This window comes from Urocitellus parryii, chromosome 3 (genome assembly GCF_045843805.1).
Source record: "Urocitellus parryii isolate mUroPar1 chromosome 3, mUroPar1.hap1, whole genome shotgun sequence".
Classification (NCBI taxonomy): Eukaryota; Metazoa; Chordata; class Mammalia; order Rodentia; family Sciuridae; genus Urocitellus; species Urocitellus parryii.
The window spans coordinates 24,905,229-24,928,680 of record NC_135533.1 but is presented as its reverse complement, the minus strand read 5'-3'; the positions used below and the strand labels follow the sequence as shown (position 1 = coordinate 24,928,680).

Genomic DNA, 23,452 nt, shown 5'->3' with positions numbered 1-23,452 from the left:
ATCCATTTATGACCCTTTAAAATACATGAATTCCTTCCTACTTTTTTTAATTATTAAAAATAAACATCTCCCCATTGAGTATCCTATAAAGGATTATTGTAAATTAAATAATCAGATAGGTGGTTGAGTTCAGTTATCCTGTTTAAAAACATGAAATAGATAACTAATCATTGATTCCTATGTCACTTATGTTTTCTTTACTATTTATTTATTTACTATTGTTTGATGGGTACTGGAGATTCAACCTGGGATTGTTCTACCTCTGAGCTATATCTTCAGCCCTTTTTATTTTGATACAGGGTCTCCCTAAATTGCCCAGGCTGTGTTTGAACTTGGTAATACTCCTGTCTCAACCTCCTAGGTAGCTGGGATTATAAGTGCATGCCACCATACCTAGTTCCACATATACATTTCTAGTTTTACTAGGTAATGGTAGATTCCTTTTTTTAAATTTTTAAAATTCTTTTTAGTTATACATAACAGTAGAATGTATATTCACCTATTATACATACATGGAGTATAACTTCCCATTCTTTTGGTTGTACATGATATGGAGTTACACTGGTTGTGTGTCCATATATGAATATAGGAAAGTAATGTCTGATCATTCTTCTTTCAACAGTGGATTCTTTTCTAAAGTGATTGAATGGATTTATACAGCTAACAGCACTGCATGAAACTTCCATCTGCTTTATACCTTTGCCAGCTCTTTTATTGTCACAGTTCTTTCATGGTGTTTATCTAGTTATTTAAAGTAGCACCTCACTTTATTTACAACTCTATTTTAATAAGGCTGGGCACTATTTCACTAGCTATCCAGTTATTCAGAATCAATTTGGGGATATAGACCAAATAGATATTCATTTTCACACACACCCCCATTTGGATTGTTTATTGTCTCAGCATCATTTATGGAATAATTACAGTTCCTGTAGGTATCTGCATTGTCACCTGTGTCATATCAAATTTTCATGTATATGCATGCATGTGTTTCACTGGTTAATTTGTCTACATCTGTGCCAATAGATTCTGTCAAAATTACTAATCTAAATGACAAGCTCTTTGTAAAAATTCTTGATGTCACCTCATTTTTCTTTTCTAGGAATGTCCATATCTGTTTGTTAATAATAAAACTTCTTTAAAGTATTTCAGTAGAGATTTTAATTTTTCTCATAAAGGTTACATATTACTTTAATCATTATAACTATTCTTCCTACAGGAAGGTTGCCTTTCCCACCCCTTCAAAAATAATAGAAAGTTGCATAGCAAACTTTTTTGAATAGTAGTGATAATAAGCATCCCTATCATTTTTCTTATTTTAAAGGAAATAGTTTTGTTGTTTCCAATATTTTTTTTTGCTACAGGTTTGATGCATACCATTTATCAAGTTAAAGGAATTCCCTTTTACCTATAGAATCCTAAGAAATTTTTTTGTTCACTTTACATGGAAGTGTTACATTTTTTTGAATGCTTTTTTTGGTTACTATTTTATGCCACTGTTTTGTTGATGTGGTAGATAACACTGTTACAGTAACTGCCTCAGCATAGCATTTCTGGGATAATCCAATCTAGCTTCATTTTGCTCTTTTTTCAAGGATCTTTAAACCTATATTTGTCAATAGATGGGCATTTACTTTTTTTTCCCCTCATACTTATTCTTGTCAGGTTTCGGAATTATAGTCCTACTTTACTGATAAACAGGATGGTTTTTTGTTTAAAGAATGCTAGAATATTACTAAAAATTTTAATCCCTGCCTTTTTAAATCCCATCCAGTCTAACAGAAAGCAAGATGTGTGACACTGTCAGAATTTCTCTTTTCCTTTAATTTATAACTTCATAACTCTTCTTTAAAGTCGACATTTTATTTCTAAATGTGCGCTCATTTCATTCTCTATTTTTATAGCAATGTACTGGTATAACTATGAAATTTTAAAGAAGTGGTTGTGTGAGAAATCTGGTTTATATGAACCCACATTTATGATCAACTTTACTTCAGGGGCATTGTCTGGTTCTGTAAGTTTATCCTTTTGTTGTTAATACACCAGCAAAATGGTAGTTATTATTTTAAAACAGAGTTAAGTATTGGATAGTATTTAATGTATATTGAGATAGTGCTTATTGTACTGTTTTAAATTCTGTGTAAGTACTTATTATCCTATTTAAGGAAATAAATTATTGACCATTAAAATAGTTTTTAAATGTACTTTGTATTTATGTTTTTATTATATTAATGTGCATTATCATATTTTCTGAGAAATCTTTAGATTTGTTGGATCATTATAGTTAGAATCATGATAATACTTGGAATAGTGCTTTATTATTTGCAGAATATTTTATAATACACTAGTTTAATAAATACTAGTAGATATGATTAATATTTCATAGAATCTCATCCCGTATATATCTTTGAACTAAACAGAAGCAGTTCCATACCTTGTTGCTATTTTCTGTTTCTTAGGAAACATTTGGCTTATAATAATTTCAAGAAAAAGTATAACCAGCAGGGAAAATCTTAAATTTAAGACCATTTTTTGAGTGAGAAGGTTGCCTTTCCCACCCCTTCAAAAATAATAGAAAGTTGCAGAGCAAACTTTTTTTAGGTAGATTTATGTCACCCTGACTTTGGCAATGAAGAGTTTTTTATATCCACATACTTCCAAAATTAATTTGTGATTGTTTAAAGCATGACACTGACATTGGAACCATATAAAAACAGAACTAAAGGTCCAGAGTGAAGTGATAGAAACCTGACAGAAAGTACTGGAATAATATATCAGAAAACCTACAGAAGCTACAGATATTGAGTTCAAAACTTAGACAAGAATATCATTTGGTCTAAAATCTGTCAAAGTAAGCCTAGTAAATTATAAGCCCTTTAGGCCAGAAACACAATTAGTATTGTTGAATAATAACTTCAGGATGTTGCACCAGCTTTACAGTAATATGAAGGGAAGTTCTCTATTTTATTATTTCCGCTTAACATAGAAAACTTATTTTTAAATTATGTTTTTTTTTATAGATGGACACAATACCTTTATTTTGTTTGTACATTGTTTTATGTGGTGCTGAGGATGGAACCCAGTGCCTCAAGCATGCTAGTCAAGCACTCTACCACTGAGCTACAGCCCCAGCCCTTAAATTATGTTTTAATGATCTAGAAAATGTCTTTTGGAAGTTTTCAAATAAAGACTTGTTTGTGTAACAGGAAAAGCATATGAAAGTGATAGTATCTAGGCTTTCTGTTATAAAACAAAGCAGTTTAAACCTCATTACTTTAGAAAGTGTGTAAGAGATTGTAGCTACCTGTTGCTACTACATGGTAGGTTGTAGAGACAGAGAAACAATGACTGATTTAGTCTTACCCATGATCTTTAAAACTGATATCAAGAATTTAACAGATTGCTGGGGTTAAATATAATTGAGTTTAATAAGCATGTTATGAGTATGTTGCGCAACTGTGAGTTGGTAAGCAAAATAAAGACCAGATTTTACTTTGTGTGGCTGTTCTATCAGATACAGTGAGAATATTCTTAAAGGAATTTAATTATTCTTTTTTAAAAACTCTCCCTTACCTACATTATGGAAATAATTGTAAAATTGAATCATTTTGAGAAAATTTTTTTTAAATGTTATTTTTGAACCATTGTAACAACATTTGATAAATATGTTTAAAGCCCATTAAGAAAAGGTATATAGAACTAAATGTTTAAAGACCATTTTCTAATTTATCTTTTTAAAATTTTATTTACATTTAAAACACTTGTTGGAAAATTTTATGTTTACTGGAAAATTTATGCTTTAATATTGTATTATACCTTCATGTGAGGTAAAGAAGCAACAAAAATTGTGAGTTTTGGAGTCAGAGCGGTCTGATTGGAATTCTGACTCTGCCACTAGTAACTGTCTGATCTCAGGAAAGTAAGAGAACTTCCATGAAACTGTTTAGTTGAGTCTTGTGAGGAATATACAAGGTATATCTATTTTCTTTAATAAAAACTTTTAAAAAATGTTTTAAACTTAATTTTAGTGATGATTTTCATTATTATCCTTGTTAATATGCTAATTAGAAGAATTTAAAATACTTTAGAAAAAGTAAAAGACTTAAGTTAATTAGTTTTACTTTCTGATAGTTTGCAGCTGTTGCAACTTTACCATTTGATGTGGTAAAAACTCAAAAGCAGACTCAACTTTGGATATATGAAAGTCAAAAAAGTAAGTTCAATTAATTTAAAACATTTTTAAAATGTCATGTTTTTCCTTCTAGGTTTTAGGTTAAGAATATCTAAAATATGGGGCTGGGGATGTGGCTCAAGCGGTAGCGCGATCGCCTGGCATGCGTGCAGCCCGGGTTCGATCCTCAGCACCACATACCAACAAAGATGTTGTGTCTGCCGAGAACTAAAAAATAAATATTAAAAAAAAAAATTCTCTCTCTCTCTCTCCTCTCTCACTCTCTCTTTAAAAAAAAAAAGAATATCTAAAATAAAAGAAGGAAGATTTTTTTCTTATGTTTTATTCTTTAATAAAACTAATAAATATATACTAGAAAAAGACACTCTAAACCCAAGCAAAAAATTTAAGAAATCCCAGGTGTGGTGGTACATGCTTATAATCCCAGTGATGCAGAAGGATCACAAGTTTAAAGCAACCTGGGCAACTTGGAGAGACCACATCTTAAAATTAAAAAAATATAAAAAGGACTGGGAATGTGGCTCAGTGAGGAAGCACCCCTGGATCAAATCCCAATCACACACACACACACACACACACACACACACACACATCTAGGGTATAGTATGTGCCAGATCTTATAACTGTAACTGTTCTCTCATTTGAGTGCATTTTTATTTAAGTTTTTAAGGTTAATATCTGGTTTCAACTTCTTAAACTTTGTCTAAATGCACCTATTTTTCAGAGTTAAGCTTCATTTTCTATGTGTATAGTCAACATTTTAAAATACAATTTAAACATTTTTAAATTTTTTATCTTAATTTTTAATAAATGTAACATTAAACTATTATAAATATTCCAAACAACTTTTCTTTTTACTTTGTGGCACTGGGGATTGAAACTGGTGATGCTCTACCACTGAGCTATATCCCCAGCCACTTTTAAAATTTTTATTTATTCATTTGTTTGTTTGTTTGTTTGTTTGTTTTGGTACTAGGGATTAAACCCAGGGTTGCTTAACCACTGAGTCATATCTCCAGGCTTTTTTTATATTTTTATTAGAGGCAAAGTCTCACTGAGTTACTTCAGGCCTCAATAAGTTGCTGAGGCTAGCCTTGAATTTGTGATTCTCCTGCCTCAGCCTCCTGAGTCACTGGGATTATATGTCTGTGCTACTGTGCCTGGCTCAAAACAATATTTTAAAACAAAAAAAAATCACATGGTGAAAACACTTATTTTAAAATGCTCAATCTTAGTAGTAATGAGTAATAGCAATGAGGGGATAGTTTGTATGAATTGAATTATTTGGGAGGATATGAACAATCATATTGTGATGGTGTAAGTACAAATTTGGAACAACTGCCTTGGAAAACAGTCTGGTTTTGATGCCCCTTGAACAAACAGTTCCACCCCTAGATGTGTGCCCTAGAGAAGCCTCTATGCATGTACAAAGATATTTAAAGGATAACAAAAGGTTAAAAACCACCTAAATGTCAAGACTATCTGTATGTGGTGATAATCTATACAATCCAACACTATACAGCAATTAAAATGAATAAAGTACTGCTACACTTACCGACCTGGATAATTTCAGAAGCATATTACAAGAGTAAATGCATGGTGTGATACAAAGTTTAAAAGGGGCAAATAAAGATATACATTGTTTATCAAAATATTCAGATGTAAAAATTTAAACACTTGAGAAAGGTAATTTTTTAAAAAAGGAATTTCACCTCTGAGGAAAGAGGAACAATAAGATCTGGTAATACTGTATTGGGAACTTAAGTTGTATCCAAAATACATAGTTGTTACAATTTAATAAGTTTGGTCAATAAATGAGCATTTATTATCTTCTATTCTTTAAATATTTAAAAACAATGTTTCTTTACAAAGTAAGAGTTGCTTATTATTTGTAGTAATAACTATGAAACATAAAAAGTGTCAACTTGTATAAGGTTCTTGTTATAGACTTTATTTAGAAAGTTTAATTTTATTGATAATTTTTTTGTAATTGATTTAAAAATTATTATTCCTTTTGTTGGATTACTGTATTTATGATGCTTATACTATTTATATTGATAGTATAGCTTTTTTAATATTTATTTTTTAGTTGTAGTTGGACACAATACCTTTTTTAATTTACTTATGTTTTCGTGGTGCTAAGGATCGAACCCAGGGCCTTGCACATGCGAGGCGAGTGCTCTACCGCTGACCCACAATCCCAACCCCGATAGTATAGCTTTGTAAATAAATCATAAGCCTCGTTTACCTTTATAGAGATTTTAATAACTGAAATTTTGAAATATTTATTCCTGTTTCATTAAGTGGCAAAATTTTCTTTATACATTCATCTGTTAATGCACACTTAGGCTGATTTGATAACATAGCTATTGAATTGTGTTACTATAAACATGGGTATGCATGTACATTGCCATAGTATGCTTCAGATTTTTTTGAATAAATACTGAGAAGTGGTATACCTGGGTTACATAGTGCTTCCATTCCCAGTCCTTTGAGGAACCTTCATACTGATTTCCATACTGATTTGAATTAGTGGTTGTACTAATTTCCAACCCCATTAACGGTGTTAAAGTCTTCCTTTTTCCCTGCATCCTCACCAGCATTCATTATTTGTACTATTAATGATTGCCATTCCAACTGGAGTGAGATGAACTGTCAGTGTAGTTTTGATTTACATTTTCATGATTGCTAAAGATGTTTAACATTTTTTTTCTTTTTTTTTTTGGTCATTTGTTTTTATTCTTTTGAGAAATGTCTGTTTAGTTCATTTGCCCATTTATTTCTTGGGTTATTTTTTGTGTTGTTTTGGTGTAGATTTTTTTGAGTTCTTTATATATTCTAGATATTAATCTTGTGTTGGAAAGTAGCTGGCAAAGATTTTCTCCCATTTTGTAGGCTCTCTCTTTATGCCCTTAACTTTTTCCCTTGCTGTATAGAAACTTTTTAACTCCATACCATCTCATTTATTAATTCTTCATATTATTTCCTTTTTGCTCTGATTTTTATTATTTCTTTCTTTCTAATTTGGGGTTTGGTTTGTTCTTTCTTTTTTACATCCTTTATATAAATTGTTGTTTTTTTGAAATCTTTATCTTTTTCATGGTAGGCATTTATTGCTATAAAATTCCCTCTTAATACTGCTTTTACTGTATTCAGTAAGTTTCTTTGTGTTCTGCTTACATTTTCATTTGTTTTCAACAAGTTTTTAAATTGCCCTTTTGATTTCTTCAGGAACCTATTTTTTTCTTTCAAAAGTGTGTTGTTCATTTAGTCCGAATGTATTTGTATAATTTTAAAGTTTCTTTTATTATTGATTCCTAGTTTAATTTCATTGTAGTCAGAAAAATACATAGGATGTGATTTCATTTTTAAAATTTGTTAAGATTTGTTTTGTGGTCTAATATGTGGTCTGTTCTAGAGGAAGTTCTATATGCTGATTGAAAAGAAAATGTATTCTATAGCTTTTGGATGAAATGTTTATAAGTATCTGTTAAGTTCAATTAATCTATAGCATAGCCTAACTATTTATTTTTGGTATGGATGATCTTATCTGTTTATGAAAGTTGGGTGAAGTCTCCTACTCTTATTGTATTGGAGCTTCTCCCTTTTGATCTTGTCCTGTAAAATTGGATACTCTGTTACTAATGCATATTTTTTTATAATTATTATATCTTGTTGAATTGATCTCTGGATCATCTTACAACAGTGACCTTTGTCTCTTCAGATATTCTGTCTTAAATTCTATTTTGTCAGATATAAGTGTAGGTACACCTGGTCACTTTTGAGTATTATTTGCTTAGAATATCTATTTCCTTCTTTTTGCTTTTTTTTTTTTTTTATTAAGTGAGTTTCTTGACAGCAGCATATTATTGGGTCTTGTTTTTAGTGTGTGTGTGTGTGTGTGTGTGTGTGTGTGTGTTTCTATTTCTGAAGGATAACTTGGTAAAAAATTTCCCTTTATACCCCCCAGGCTTGCTTAATAGTACATCCCTTGCTTTTTTTTTTCCATATATATTTTTTTTTTGGTGCACTGTAGTGGTACATAATGATGGAAGTTGTTGTTAGGTATTCGTACATATATACAATGTAACAATATAATTTGGCCAATATCATTTCCCAGCACTTGCCTTTACTCTTTTTTTCTTTCTTTTAAAAATAGTCTGTTTATTTATTTATTTTTTTAGTTGTAGATGGACACAGTACCTTTATTTATTTTTATGTGGTGCTGAGGATCAAACCCAGTGCTTGACACATGCCAGGAAAGCATTCTCTCTCTCTCTCTTTTTAAAATATTATCTTTTAGTTGTTGTTGGACACAATACCTTTATTTATTTATTTCTATGTGATGCTGAGGATCGAACTCAGGGCCTCGCATGTGCTAGGCGAGCACTCTGCCGCTGAGCCACACCGCAGCCCTGGGCAAGCACTCTTAACACTGAGCCACAACCCCAGCCCATCCTTTACTCTTTCTTAATGACTAAGAGTTGTACAGTTTATAATGCAGTTCTCAAAAACTAGAGAAGGCAATGAAGATCATTTGTCTGTCATCCACTTAGTCTCAAACCAAGACTTTAAAACCTTAAGCCTATCAGCATTCACACTGCTTACATGCTAATACATCTGCTCCTTAGACTTTTTAAAAAACTCATTGCATCTAGTAATCTTCAGGCTTTAGCCTGCTGCTTAGAATCACTGTGTAAAATGAAGGTAAGCAAAGTTTGTGTACAATATATCCACCATTCATAAGCTTTGTTTGAATTTCAGTGACATACACTTTTGCTAAGTTTTAAAAAATTAGTTTTTTCTTCAGTTTTCAGTGGTTGCAAATAACTGAACGGTACTGTTAGCTAAACATCTGCTCTTTGGAGGAAAGAGGACAGTTCTAATTTATTTCAAGACTAAAATATCTGCTTAGAAAGGTTGTAATACAGCAGGATGCCACTAGGGAAAATGATCTATTTTCCTCAGAACTTCTTTTTAAGAAAACAAGTTTTTTAATTGTGGGAAATCAAATTGAAATGACAAATTATTTTCTGGAATTTTCTTTGGTATTAGATATCCCATGAAAAGTTTTTATACATTTCTTAAAAATACCATATGCAACATTTTAAGACATGGGAGAAACTATAAAGAATAATACCATTAAATTAAAGAAACAAACTTTTTCAATTCAAAAGAAGCTTTCTGTGTACCCCTCCTTTATTGCATCCAATTCTATATACTTTAAGACTTAGAACCTTTTTCCTTTCCTTCTTAATGAATTCAAATATTAAAAATATGACTGAAATTAGCTCTTTAGGTGAACAGATCTGTTCTTCTTATATATGATATGCTCCCAAAGGCAATAAACACCATTGTATTTGTATTATCAGTATGAGAAATTTAATTAAATTGTAATTTATGATAGCATTGTTTCTTTCTTTTAACATTTAGTTTCTATGCCTTCCCACATGTCAACCTGGTTTATAATGAAAAATATTGTTGCTAAAGATGGATTATCTGGATTATTTACAGGTAATAATATTGCTTTACTAAATCCTTGAACCAAATTATTGAGTTTCAGTCTGTTATCTTCAAAAATTAAAGAATCCCAGCAGCTTGAGAAACTGAGGCAGGAGCATTGCAAGTTCAAAGCCAGCCTCAATATAGCAGGGCCCCTGAGCAACTTAGAAGGACCCCATCTAAAAATAAAAAGCACCAAAGGGCTGGGGATATAGCTCAGTGGTTAAGTACCCCTGGGTTCAATCCCCAGTACCAAAAAAAATTAATAATAATAATAATTAAATTAACTTAAAGAAGGAAATTTCAGATAACATTCTATATTTTAAAAAATTTCTCCTAAATATCATTGCTATAAGTTAAATGAAAGGTTAAACATATTTACTAATTTCTGTATAACCTAGAATTGAAATGAAGAAGTTTGAAGTGAATGGTTTGACCAATTTATGATACAAAATTTGATATATCACTTCATTTATTTTGGTTATTATCAAAATGAAGTCAAATAAGTTATTTTTTAAAAAAATAATGTAAAATTTGTTCTTTTTCTTGTTCTCTTTTCAGGCCTGATTCCTCGATTAATTAAAATTGCTCCTGCTTGTGCCATTATGATCAGTACATATGAATTTGGAAAGGCTTTTTTCCAGAAACAAAATATTCAAAGGCAACAATTCTAGCGATGCCATTTCAACTTGAAACAACAATAACCAAATAAGGTGTAGATTCTTGGGCAAGAACTTTTTTTCACGTTATTCTGTTACAATGATTTTATGTTTTTCTTTTCAATAATTTAAATGAATATTTCTATTGTACCTCTTAAGTCATAATCCCAATTTTAAAATAAAAATTGTCTTATTTTTGGAGATTTTTTAAAAGATAATTTAGAAATCACAACCACTTAGTATTATTATAAAGAAAACTGAAAATTATTCCATAATATCAAAAGCAGTTTCTGAGAATTTGATATACATACATTTCAGTGTAACTTAATCTTATTGTATGTCAGATACATCAGAATTGTTTTAGTTGTGTGCTAAATAATGTGTAGCATGGAAGGAAAAAAGTTCATCTTGTGCACATATAAATCATGTACATAGAAATTTTAGTAGATAATAGAAGGCAATTGTTAAATAACATATTTGCCAGATATTACCTGTTAATTTCTTAAATCCAAATGCATTGTTTGGCACCCAAGTTACTCTGTTAGGGTCTTATGTGAATTAGGATTTCTCTAATTAAAGGAATGACAATTTAATCTATATGAATCATTTGTGTGATGTGGATCTTGCCATTTTGGATGATGAAAGACCTTATCTACTGTTTCTGTAAAAGGGGGAGTTTTTACTGATTGTAGGAAATGTCCATTTCACTCACACTTGGGTTTTCAGTGGAAAACAGTATTGCATTTAGACTAATCTTAAGTAAGTAGTCTGGGCACATGAATAGCCTTTGGTTTTTATCCAATGAGTAATCCAAGTATCATTATTGATAGGAGTTCTTTAGTTCATTTCTATTGACTATTTCCAACAAGATAGATATCATGACAGGTTGAGCTTCCCTAATCTGAAAATCCAAAATCTACAGTGCTCTAAAAATCTGCAGTGCTCTAAAAATCTGAAACTTTTTGAGTGTTGACATGACACCACAAATGGAAAGTTCTACATCTGACTTCATGTGATACATTGTGTACAAAATGCAGGGACACTAAAATATTGTACAAAATTATCTCCAGGCTATGTATATAAGGTACACATGAAACTTAAATAATTTTATAGTTAGACTTGGGTTCCTGACCTATGAAATCTCATTATGTATATGTAAATATCCCAAAATCCAAAAAGAAAAAAATCAGGAATCCATTATACTTCTGTTTCTAAGCATTTTGGATAAGGGATACTCAACCTATACTATAATAAATGTCATAAAGTATTTTTTTAAAAAAAGTCCCTCGATTTTATACTATCTCACATTTATCACAAGATTAAATGAGCTTTTCATTCAAGAAATTGTACATGATTAATTTAGTTTATAACTGTATGTAGGAATGATATAGAAAAATGATATGATTGGGCTGGGAATGCAGCTCAGTGGTAGAGTGCTTGCCTAGTATGCAGGAAACCCTTTTAATACCCAGCATAGGGTGGTAGAAGGATATACTAGCAGGACAAGAAATTATATTTTTAAAAATATATTTTTAACTTTCCCAGGATCTATATCCTATAAGAAAAAGCACTTTATTACATTGTTTTATGAAAATGAGAAGCATTTTTCCCCCTGAAAGTAATGTATTTTGGTGATAGATCTTTTCTCTTGTTAGTAGGGGAAATAATATATTTTGTATTATACTAGAAAAGCATTTAAATGTTTCACCAGAAATAAACTATGTAGGGTTTAATGTAACCTTTTTTATTTTTTTAATCCTATGTTGACTTACCATAAACTTGATATAAACATAAATATTCAAGACTTTGTTATATTTTGTTATTTTATGCATACTTAAAATTATTGTGCTTCTAGCTAATCATTATGTAATTCTATTATATATAAATGAAAGTTTATTTTGAACACTGCTATTTAAAATTATTAAATTTAAATTTACTTTGGTTTTTCAATGTTTCTTTTTAATAATTTAATAGTAGAAGAAGGCAGGAAACTTAGTACTGTGTCTCAAAAAAAAAAAAACAAAAAAAACAAACAGTCCCATATTTCAAGTTAATAGCACCTGTGAAAACAAGAAAGGTTTCAATCTTCCCTTCCCCTAGGACTGCATTTGAGGAAAATTCTTATTTATTAATAAAATAAATAAATTGCCTAGTAGTTTTTCCTAACACATATTACATGTAGTGTGTCTGGATAAAAAGGCTAAACTGAATTTTTAGGCATAAGTGGTAAAGAAACAATATTTTTAAAATATATTAGCATCTGAAATGAGTTTATTAGAAGTTGCTTCAGCATTCTGCCTTAATACAACCACATTTTTGTGCTGAAAGAGTACCTAAATAAATTGAATTCGGGGAATAGCTAAAATGTTAAATTTTGAATTTTTCCCAAAGTTTTTATAAAATAATGAAATGATTATTGGCATTGATTAATATCCTCAAATTTCACATCACATCAGTAGACATATTTAACTCTCAGCAATATGGGCTTCTCAGGCTTTTCAATACATATGTTACAGGAATTGAAATATTTGTTAATGTGGTCTTCAGTAGTGTTCTAGGTAATGTGATGTTTATAAAGGAAACAATTTTCATTCCATTACTATTCTTAAATTTTGTAATATATATTTAAGTACTTAAATGTAAGAATTTTAAGAGGAAATGTCTTGAATATTCAAGTATTGCAACTTTTAACATAATACATATTGGATTTAAAACAAAACAAAACATGGGAGTAGTTAGTGCTGAGAGCCATAGCCAAGTAGGAATGACGCATGGCAATTTCCTTGTCAGCCTACCCAATGTTGCTTAGAGGGAGGACTCTCCATTGTGGAAATGGGCTTGCCTTGGACCCAGGTCATTTGCAGTGACATTGCATGAATGTTTGAGAGGTGACCTTGCTCAGGGATTAGGGCGGCTCCGGGTTTAGGGTGGATCCTGCTGGATTAGGGTGAGTCCAGGTTTAGGGTGGATCCTGCTGGGAATAGGGCATATCCTGCTGCCTCAGGCACCCGCTCCTTGAGTTCCCATGGAGTTCTCTCAGGGTTCTGAGAGTATTTGGTATGCAGAGCCAGGTGGAGGGAGTGTATTTTTCCCCAGAACGTGTGTGTAGAGTGCCGGTGAGAGTTCGGGAATAAAGAGTTGCTGTTGGAATCTACAAGTTTTTGTGGTGGCTCGGTTATTTTGTGCCCAGCCAGACTGTGGCAAGTTAAGCGTGGTGGCACACACCTATAATCCCAGCTACTCAGGGGCCTGAGGCAGGGGGAATCACATATTCAAGGCCAGACTGGGCAACTTAGTGAAGCCTTGTCTCAAAATTAAGAGAGCTGGAGATGTAGCTCAATGGTAGAGCACTTGCCTAGCCTGTACGAAATCATGGGTTCAATCTTCAGTACCTCCCAACAAAATAATAATAATAATAATAATAAACGAAAAGAAAAAAAATTAGGTATGCATATGACTCTTTTACATTTTTCCCTCCCTTTTTCTAGAGCACAAATTTTAGGGATATGGTTGAATTTATCACTAACACTCTTAAAATTTCTTCCTAAATGAAGTTTTTAAATAAAAGGTAACTTTATTTTTTAATATATCATCTTTTACTGAGATCTTTTATGTTGTAAGCAGTATAAAAAGCACTGAAGAAGACATTTTGGAAATTGTCACTGATTGCAGGAGGTTTCACAATTATGATAGAAGTATCCAAAGGGGATTATGGGAAATCTGAAGAGCTCTTCACTCATCCTAGAGGCAGAGAAATAGTCAGGAAATCTAAGAGTAGGACTGACAAGCAATCCAATTAGACATTCTGAAAGGGTAAAGTTTCTAAGCTGGAAAGCTTGAATATAAAAGATTAGGTATTATTAAGTTCCTCTGTTACACCCAGATTCCTGAGATAGTTAAGACAACACCCTACTGGCCATTTAGCCTAGGGCCCTGTGCAGTTCGTCACAGGGCCTGGACCAATCAGTTTGAATGTGTAACCCGCTTACGAATGACCAATCAACCCCCGCCCAATCTGTTCCCACCAATGAATGTGCCAATCACGTTTCAGAGTTGTTGTTCAATTTCCCCGCGCCTCATGATGATTTGTTCTGATGTATGCAAAGCCTCCCGCCCTCCCCAAAAAGTGTACTTAAGCTCTGTTTGAACCTCTGCTCGGGGCTCTGAGCTGCGCTCCCTTCTTGAGTGGGCACAGAGTCCCAGCGCGCTGGAATGGATCCCCAATAAATCCCCTTTTGCCAATTGCATGGAGTAAGTCTCTTGTGTGGTCTCTCCCTCCGACGTTCCGCCGGACCCCCCCCCCCTTACAATTCAAGAAGGTGAGAATCTCAGTGAGACAATGTTCATGTGACTTGAGAAAAGTAAATACATGAGAATGTTGGTTGGAGATCAGATTGGAAATGTCGTTAGAGCTTTTGTAAGTCAAAGGATGAACAAGGCCATGAGAAACCAGGGAAGACTTTTTGGCCACGGTATAACAGTTGGAGTTGGGAAAGATAACTGGATTTATAATGAAGAACCTACTTAAAAACATTTTAAAGGTTTGGGTTAGGCATAGTGGCACATGCCTATAATCCTAAAGACTCTGGAGGCTGAGGCCAGAGAACTGTGTTTGAGGCTAGCCTGGGCAACTTAATGAGATTGTATTTAAAAATAAAACTTAAAAAATAAAAGGACTGGAGATGTAGTTTAGATGTAGAATATTTGCCTAATATATGTGAAGCCCTGGGGTGGGAGGTTGTAAATTGAAGATACATACATAACCACTTGAAAACTTGCATGTAAAATAAAAATGACTTACATAAACTGACTTAGTTTGATTCTTAAGTTTCTGGAAACCATAATTAATACTAGCCTGCATTTGGCATTTACCTTTTCAGAATTTATAAATTTTTGTTAGAATCAAAATGGAGTAGTGTTGAACCCTGATGCAAAGAAAAGACCACCAACTCTAATTTTAAATCAAATTAAAGCAAGTTTGTATTTGTGTACACAAAGAGAGTTGATCAGCGGCGCAGAGGCAGGTGTCTTGAGAACTTACAGATAACAGGATTTTGACAAGCATAACACAAAGGTAGATAGTAGATTAATGACCTATATGGCTTAACATTTCAAGGTAGGAAATAAATTTATATCCCAACATCAGAATTTATGAGGTGCCAATGAGATTTCAGAGAGGATTGTTATCTGATCAGGGGGAGCCAGGATTTGTGAGGCTCCACTAAGGTTTTAGAGAGGATTGTTATCTGATCAGGGAAATCCAGGCATGGGTGAGTTCAAGACACCAGCAGGCATTCCAAGCAAGTTTAGAAATCACAGTAATTTATAGTAAAACAGAAATTAACTTTTCATGACTTTGAGATGAGATGGCTCCCAATCTTAAAATGGAATTAGGCTGGGTTCATCAGTAGTTTGTATCAACACCAACCAATTAAAAAAAAAAAAGCTGGGCAGTTTTGAAAAAAGGATTCATACACACACACTTGATAACATCACAAGTCTGCCAGAACCACAATCTACACAAAAAAATAGTTACACTCTACCCAGCAACGTTCTTTTCCTTGACTTTGGTCTGGTGCCATCCTTGTTATTAATTCTTATAGCCAAGGATTATTGTTTCAAAATATTTTATGTAATCTTCCTCTCTTCCCCTCTATAAACTATTTTTTCCCCTAGGAAGAATTGAAAGCTTTTCTAAGAGTTGGAAAAAACAAGAATACCTACTTTCACAATCATATTAAAAAACAAGGAGTGAATTAGATCAAAGTTAAATTGTCACAAGTTCACATGACCTTATATATAGAAAACCCCAACTCTCAACCAAATACAAAACTATTAGAATTCAGCAAGTTGCAGCATACAAAATCAACACAGAAAAGCAAGTAGTATTCCTATATGCCAAAAGTGAATTATCTGAAATAGAAATCAACAGCACAGTAACACAGAACCATTTATACACACAAATATTTAGGAATAAGTATAACCAAAGAGGTGAAAGATCTCTACAACAAAACTTACAAAATGTTGAAGAAATAAATTGAAGAAGACACAAAAGTGTGGAAAGACATTCATTTCATGGATTGGAAAAATTAATACTGTTATAATGTCTATACTACCCAAAGCAGATTCAATGTAATCACTATCAAAATACCAATGATATTCTTTACAGAACTAGGAAAAACAATTCTAAAATTTATATGGAAACAAACACACACACAGCCAAAGTAAAAAGAACAAAGCAGGAGACATCATACTAACAGAATTCAAAATATACTACCAGCTATAGTAATCAAAATAACATGGTATTTGTATAAGAATTGACATAGACCAATGGAACAGAATGGAAAGCCTAAAAATTAACCCACACAGTGCTAAGTTCACATTTTGGAGAATAAAAGGGGTTAGGAAAATTGGATATCCACATGTAGAATACTGAAACTATGGCTGGGGATATAGCTCAATGGTAAAGCACTTGCCTAAAGGGCTTGGGTTCACACTCGACACTGCAAAAATAAACCAAAAGCAAACTTAACTCCCATTTTATCTTACTAGTTCAAAAATCAACTCAAAATGGAATAAAGACTTAACTCCAGAACCTGAACTATGAAACTATTAGAAGAAAACATGGGGAAACTCTTCAGGAAACTGGAATAGGCAAGGATTTTTTGGACAAGACCCCTAAAGCACAGAAAACAAAAGCAAAAATGGACAAATATGATTACATTAGATGAGAAAAACTTCCATGCACAAAGGATTACAACAGAATAAAGAGACAACCTACAAAATTGGAGAAACTATTTCTAAACTATACATCTGACAAGGATTTAAGTCCAGAATATATAAGGAACTCCAGAAACTCAATAGGAAAAAAAAAGATTAAAAAATGGGCAATATATCCAAATAGACATTTTTAAAAAATTTCTTTAGTTGTAGATAGACACACAATATTTTTATTTCATGTGGTGCTGAGGATTGAACTCAGAGCCTCACTCATGTGAGGCAAGCACTTTACCACTGAGCTCCAGCCCCAGCCCTAAATAGACACTCTTTTTTTTTTATTGGTTGTTCAAAACATTACAAAGCTCATGACATATCATCTTTCATACATTTGATTCAAGTGGGTTATGAACTCCCATTTTTACCCCAAATACAAATTGCAGAATCACTTCGGTTATACATCCACATTTTTACATAATGCCATATTAGTGACTGTTGTATTCTGCTACCTTTCCTATCCCCTACTATCCCGCTTCCCTCCCCTCCCATCTTCCCTCTCTACCCCATCTGCTGTTGTTCAATTCTCTCCCTTGTTTTTTTTTCCTCCTTTCCCCTCACAACCTCTTATATGTAATTTTGTAGACACTCTTTTTTAAAAAAATATATATATTTTTTAGTTGTAGGTGGACACAATTCCTTTATTTTAGTTTTTATGTGGTGCTGAGGATGGAATTCAGTGTTTCACGTGTGCTAGGCGAGCGCTCTACCACTGAGCCACAACCCCAGCCCCAATAGACATTCTTAATAGAAGAACTACAAATGTTCAATGGGTACATGAAAAAATATTCAGCATCAATAAATTACCAGGGAAATGAAAATCAAAACCACAATGAGAAATCACCCCAGCAAGAATGGCATTTATCAAAAAGACTAACAAGCACTGATGAAAATGTGGAGAAAATGTCCCCTTGAAAACTGTTGGGGGAATGTCAGTATGGCCATTATGAAAAACAGTGTGGAGTTTCCTCAAAAATTAAAAACAGATCTACCATAGAACCTAGCAACTTCACTTCTGGGTTTATATCCAAAGGAAATGAAATCAGGCATCTACTGAGGATTGGGGATATAGCTCGGTTGGAAAGTTATAACTGCAGTACTGGGGAAGGAACCCAGGCTCTTTAGAGAGAGAACTGCACTCCCACATCCACTGAAGCACTCTTCACAACAGCCACAAAGTGGAAACAATATATGCAGTCCATCAACTGATGAATGGGTAAAGAAAATATATACACTGGAATACTATTTAGTCATAAAAAGAATGGAATCCTATCTATCATTGTGTCAACAAGGATGAAAACAGAGATCATTATCTTAGGCAAAACAAGTCAGTAACAAAACAATAAGTACCACTTGATCTTACTAAGTGAAACCAAAGGAAGTTGATCTCATGGAAATTGAGATATAATGGTGGTTACCAGAAGCCAGAGAAAGTAGGTAACAGGAGGGTGGGGGAAGATAGATCAATGTGTGTTGAGATATAGTTAGGAGCAAGTTCTTGTGCTATTACACAGAAGGATAATTATGGGCAACAATAATGTATTGGACAACTTGAAAAGCTGAAGAGAATTTTGAAAGTTTCTACCACAAAGGGTGAATGTTTGAGGAGACATATGTGTTTAATCTGATGTAAACATTATATAGTGTATACCACATCAAAATATTACATGGTACTTGGTTACTATGTAGAATTTTGTTTTTATCAGTTAAATTTTTAAATGTTCAAATAGAAAGGAAAAAAAAAAACAACCTTCCCCTGGCCTCAACCTTTTTGAACACAGTTTACTGTGGCACACTATTCACATTGCATTGCTCTATTTCCAAATATCATCCTTCCTCGGATAAGTTCTCTCTGATTGTTATTAGGCTGGCAAACGTGTATATAATTTGATTTAATGCTCACATCCTGGATCCATCACGTTGTTGCCAAGAAAAAGGTATTCCTATTTTACAGAAAACAAACATAGCTCTTTCATAATTAAATCAGCAACCCTGCCAGAACCACTACTTAAGTTATACCACTTCAATAGACATTGCCTGTTCTAAAGTACATCATGTTGCCATTGGTGCTTAACCATGGGGAAACACTGAAAAATCAGGTGATTTATTTGTTGTGCAAACATTATAGGATGTATTTACATAAACCTAGATATTATAGGTCAAACACTACATGATTTCTTGGTTGCATCAACATGTCTAAGGCTACCTGGTGACCTAACATGACACACTGTATTACTGTAGACTTTTTTTTTTAATAAGTAGGCGTATATTTTGACATAGATGATAAAAATATAGTATGGCAAATACTATATTGTTAACAGCTTACTATTATCATCAAGTATTGCATACTGTATGTAATTGTACATGCTGTGCTTTTATATGTGCAATTGGCTGTAGGTTTGCTTACATTGGCACACTGCAAACATGAGTAATGCGCTGTGCCATATTAAACCAAAACTCTTTTACCTTGGGCACTTCTGAAATAAAAGGGTTCATTGAGCTTTTACAGATGCTGGCTGGAAAAAGGACCAGATCCTGAAACAAGTTTCTGCAACTCCCAGCAGCAAGAGTAGATAGCAGTTGGGAAAATGTCCACTAGCCCAAGAACTAAGAGTTAAGTTATGAGGTTGGGGTTGTGGCTCAGAGGCAGAGCGCTCACCTAGTACAATTCGATCCACGGCACCACATAAAAATAAAATAAAGATATTGTGTCCACCTATAACTTAAAAATAAATATTTAAAGAAAATTAGGGGAAGCATAAATTGAACTTACATTGGCTATAGGTAAGAGGGGCAGCATAAAACAAAGGAGAAGCTTTGGGATAGAAGGGCCATCCATAAGAAGTAATTGTTCCTTTTGGATAGGCTGCTGTTAACAGTATGGAGAGTTTATATTTGAACAGAGGGCTGTGACCCTGGTGATCAGCCTAGATTTATGTCAAGTTTTCCACATACATTTAAGAATAAGAAAAAGTCTAATACAAGCTTTTTACCTGATTAACTTCCCTCATCTCTTCCTTTTATCACTCTGTAGGCCATGTAATTAATTTGGGATGGCTAACAATTTTTCTTTTATCATCTCCCCTTTACATTAAGGCCTTTTTGAGAAAGCATCACAGATAAATACTTGCATTATTTTTTTTAATCATGTTCCATTAGCTCTTTTATGCTCAAAATGTGTCCATGTTCCTAGGTGGCTTATTCTTGGATCATGTCCCACAAAAGAGAGAAAGCTATAGGTAATGATGGGGAGATTTCTTTGAACTCAGTTATTGACAATAAGAGGTGGTTAATGGGAAGGGGAAGAGAACCCAGCTAACCACCATCAGGAGTCAACATTTTTCTAGGAAGTGGCTGCTTCTGCAAAGGTATGCATAGCTACTTCAATCTTTTGAACAAGCATAAAGCTGGCAGGGTTCAGTCCACTGATTTACATAACTGAGACTGTTCTTGGGCAGCAAAACTTTTTGGCAGTGTCTTCTGCTGTTTGACCAATGGTGGCAGAAAGGTTTCAGCTCAAATCCATTTATTTACACTCCATCAGTAGGAATAAGAAATCCAACTCTGCCTTGGCTTTGAGCATGCTCCTTTTGTTTCTTCATTTGGTTGAGTCTGGATTTTTGTGTAGAGAGGGGAGTAATAATGTCTTAGGAAGCACTGTCCTTCTTTTTGCCAGCTGTCTATAGTGGCAAGCCCACTCTTGCCTTGGTAGGTTACTACCTATGCAATAAATATGTACCTTAAATATAGTCTGAAGGATAAGGAATCTGACCAGCTTGGTGTAGCACCATCAAAATCATCAATATTCCTAAGATCAAAATTACCACAGCAACTTCTCTTACTGGTTGGATGATGCTTGAGGTTGGTGAAGGAAGTGGTGGACCATTCAAGTGGATTAGTCTTTTATAAGTGGGGAAATATGGATCCCACCTAATTTCTTTGACTTTGGCTGCATAAGAATTCATAAGAAGAAACTCAAAGGATCTTTCTAGTGCATTATAAAGAATTTTTAGAGACCTCTTCCATAAAATTGTATCAGGAATTCTGTGAAGTGGAAGATCAGTCTCCTTGTCACTAAAAAAGATTGTTTTACTATATATATAATGGGAACACAAGGAAGATAACAGTAACTTTATGTTTCCTCTTGAAATTAATCCAGAGTATCTGATGACTCCTCTTGCTCAAAGATATTCCTGAAGCTTTATAGGCCTCTTCGAGTACTGATACTGAATAATTCAGAGACAACTTCTTTAGGAAATCAGATTTTATCCCTTTGAAGTCATAACTGAAAAACCTATGCATCTTTCTCCTGTAGCCCTAGACTCATTATAAAAGTGTGTGTGTTCTGCATTCGCAAGAGTTCATTAAGGTTGTGAATTTTTATTGATGTATTGATGTAGGTTTCATTTATACTGGGCAAGCACTCTATCTCTGAGCCACATTCTAAGCCCCGAGACAAAACAATTTAACTTTGGACAAGACTTAAAACAGTCATGGCTAAAGATCTAATAACAGTTCACAATTAACAAATAAATTTGGTTATTCCATGGTGTATTATAATCTAACATTAGAATTATAACTAAACCAGGACATATCATATTTCTAGGAATCTAATTTTTGAACATATATTGAAAATATTAATACAATCATAACTCAAGGAAAACCATCACTTCTTCTTATTTGACAATTTTTTTTCTATAACTGGAATTGAACTCAGGGGTGCTTAATCACTGAGCTACATCCCCAAGTTGCTTAGGGTTTCACTAAGTTGCTGAGGTTGGCTTTGAACTTGCAATCCTCCTGCCACAGCCTCCCTAGCCATTGAGACTATTAGAGTGGGCTACCATACACAGCTTGATTATGCTCTTGATATAATTTAAATCAAATAAGTCTATTATATCTTTTCTGAACTTGCAAGAGTCCCCTGGAAATCCCAAACCTAGTCCTAAGCCAAAAATGCTTGATTTTAGAATTTGATTTTTGAAAGTTTGCCAAATATAGCAAAAGGTTTTTAATATTAAAATGAGATCATTTATAAAACAAAACCAACAACGTGTGTGTGTGTGTGTGTGTGTGTGTGTGTATGGGTGTGTATGTGTGTGGGATACCGAGGATTGAATTCCGGGGTGCTTTACCACTGAGTTAGATCCCCAGCTCTTTTTATTTATTTACTTATTTTGAGACAGGATCTCATTATATTGCTAAGGCTGGCCTAAAACTTGTGATCCAAAGCCTCTGGAGCTGCTAGGATTACAGGCATGTGACACCGTGCCAAACTACAAAAAAAATTTTTTAAAGGCATAAAACACAAGAAGTATCAGAATCTTTTATCTCTATTCTGATTACTTTAAAAACTGCTCATAATTTCCTAGGAAGAGAAGATCCACATTCCAAGAAATCTCTGGGTATTCAACCACAGGGTATCAAACTTGAATTTCCCACAAGTACACTTTTGGTATATCAACTTGATTACACATAAAGCTTCCACAAGATCCACTTCTTTCCATATCCTTTTATAACTCTCAAATCTTTCAGGATTTGTCCAGCCTTTAGTTTGTCCTATACCTCTTTTTTGTATCTTGGAACAAACTATCATTTTACTTTAGCACAGAATTTACTTTCTTTTTCCCTTAACAAAAACATATCCTCATATTCCTTAACTTCCTTCATAAAACATATCTTGCTTTCCTCATACACTATCTCCCGTTTTATTTTTAGTTTCAGTTACCATTAGTAATCCTTAGCAATTGTAAAACAGCATTCTGTAGACCAACACAATTTTATAATTTATTTTATTTTTATTTTTTGGTATTGAGGAGTGAAACCCAGGGTGCTTTACCCACTGAGCTAAATCCCTAGCACCCTCTCCCCTTTTTAAAATTTTGGAGACAAGATCTTGCTAAGCTGCAGAGGCTGGCCTTGAACTTGCAATCTTCCTATCTCAGCCTTCTGCCACCTTGCCTAGCAATTTTATAATTTTTAGAAATACATGCTTCCTTATAACAAAAATTTTGAAAAAGGACACACAGTTCCAAGTTCATTTAGAACTTACTTTTAATCATATCAACTATAAAGTTATGTTTAATAATTGATGTTTAAGAAATTTTATTTAGAAATGACCCTGACATTCAATAAGTATCTATTTAACATGCCCTTAAGATTTCTAGTTACTAAAAAGGAGTTTTGAAAATATGAGAGTTCATTTATAACATTTATCCTAGAGTACTGTACAGCACAGTGATAGAATGTTTGCCCAGCATACACTTCTTAGCTTGTTTTTTTAATCAGGTCACTAATATTAAGGTATATTCCTTTAAGGGATAGT

General features: G+C 33.2%; 1 protein-coding gene across 2 annotated transcripts in view; it reads left to right on the top strand.

Annotated features, from left to right (window-relative positions):
• The window catches only part of Slc25a40 (solute carrier family 25 member 40), a 54,984-nt gene extending 44,034 nt beyond the window's left edge, over positions 1-10,950 (top strand). The window contains exons 9-12 of one of the 2 annotated variants that reach the window (XM_026399379.2): positions 1,905-2,014; positions 4,132-4,213; positions 9,626-9,706; positions 10,256-10,950. In XM_026399379.2, coding sequence (XP_026255164.1) covers positions 1,905-2,014; positions 4,132-4,213; positions 9,626-9,706; positions 10,256-10,368 — 386 coding nt within the window. In that variant the 3' untranslated portion in view covers positions 10,369-10,950. The remainder of the gene's footprint in view (positions 1-1,904; positions 2,015-4,131; positions 4,214-9,625; positions 9,707-10,255) is intronic. The other variant, XM_026399381.2, reaches the window with a different exon arrangement.
• Positions 10,951-23,452: the final 12,502 nt, after the last annotated feature.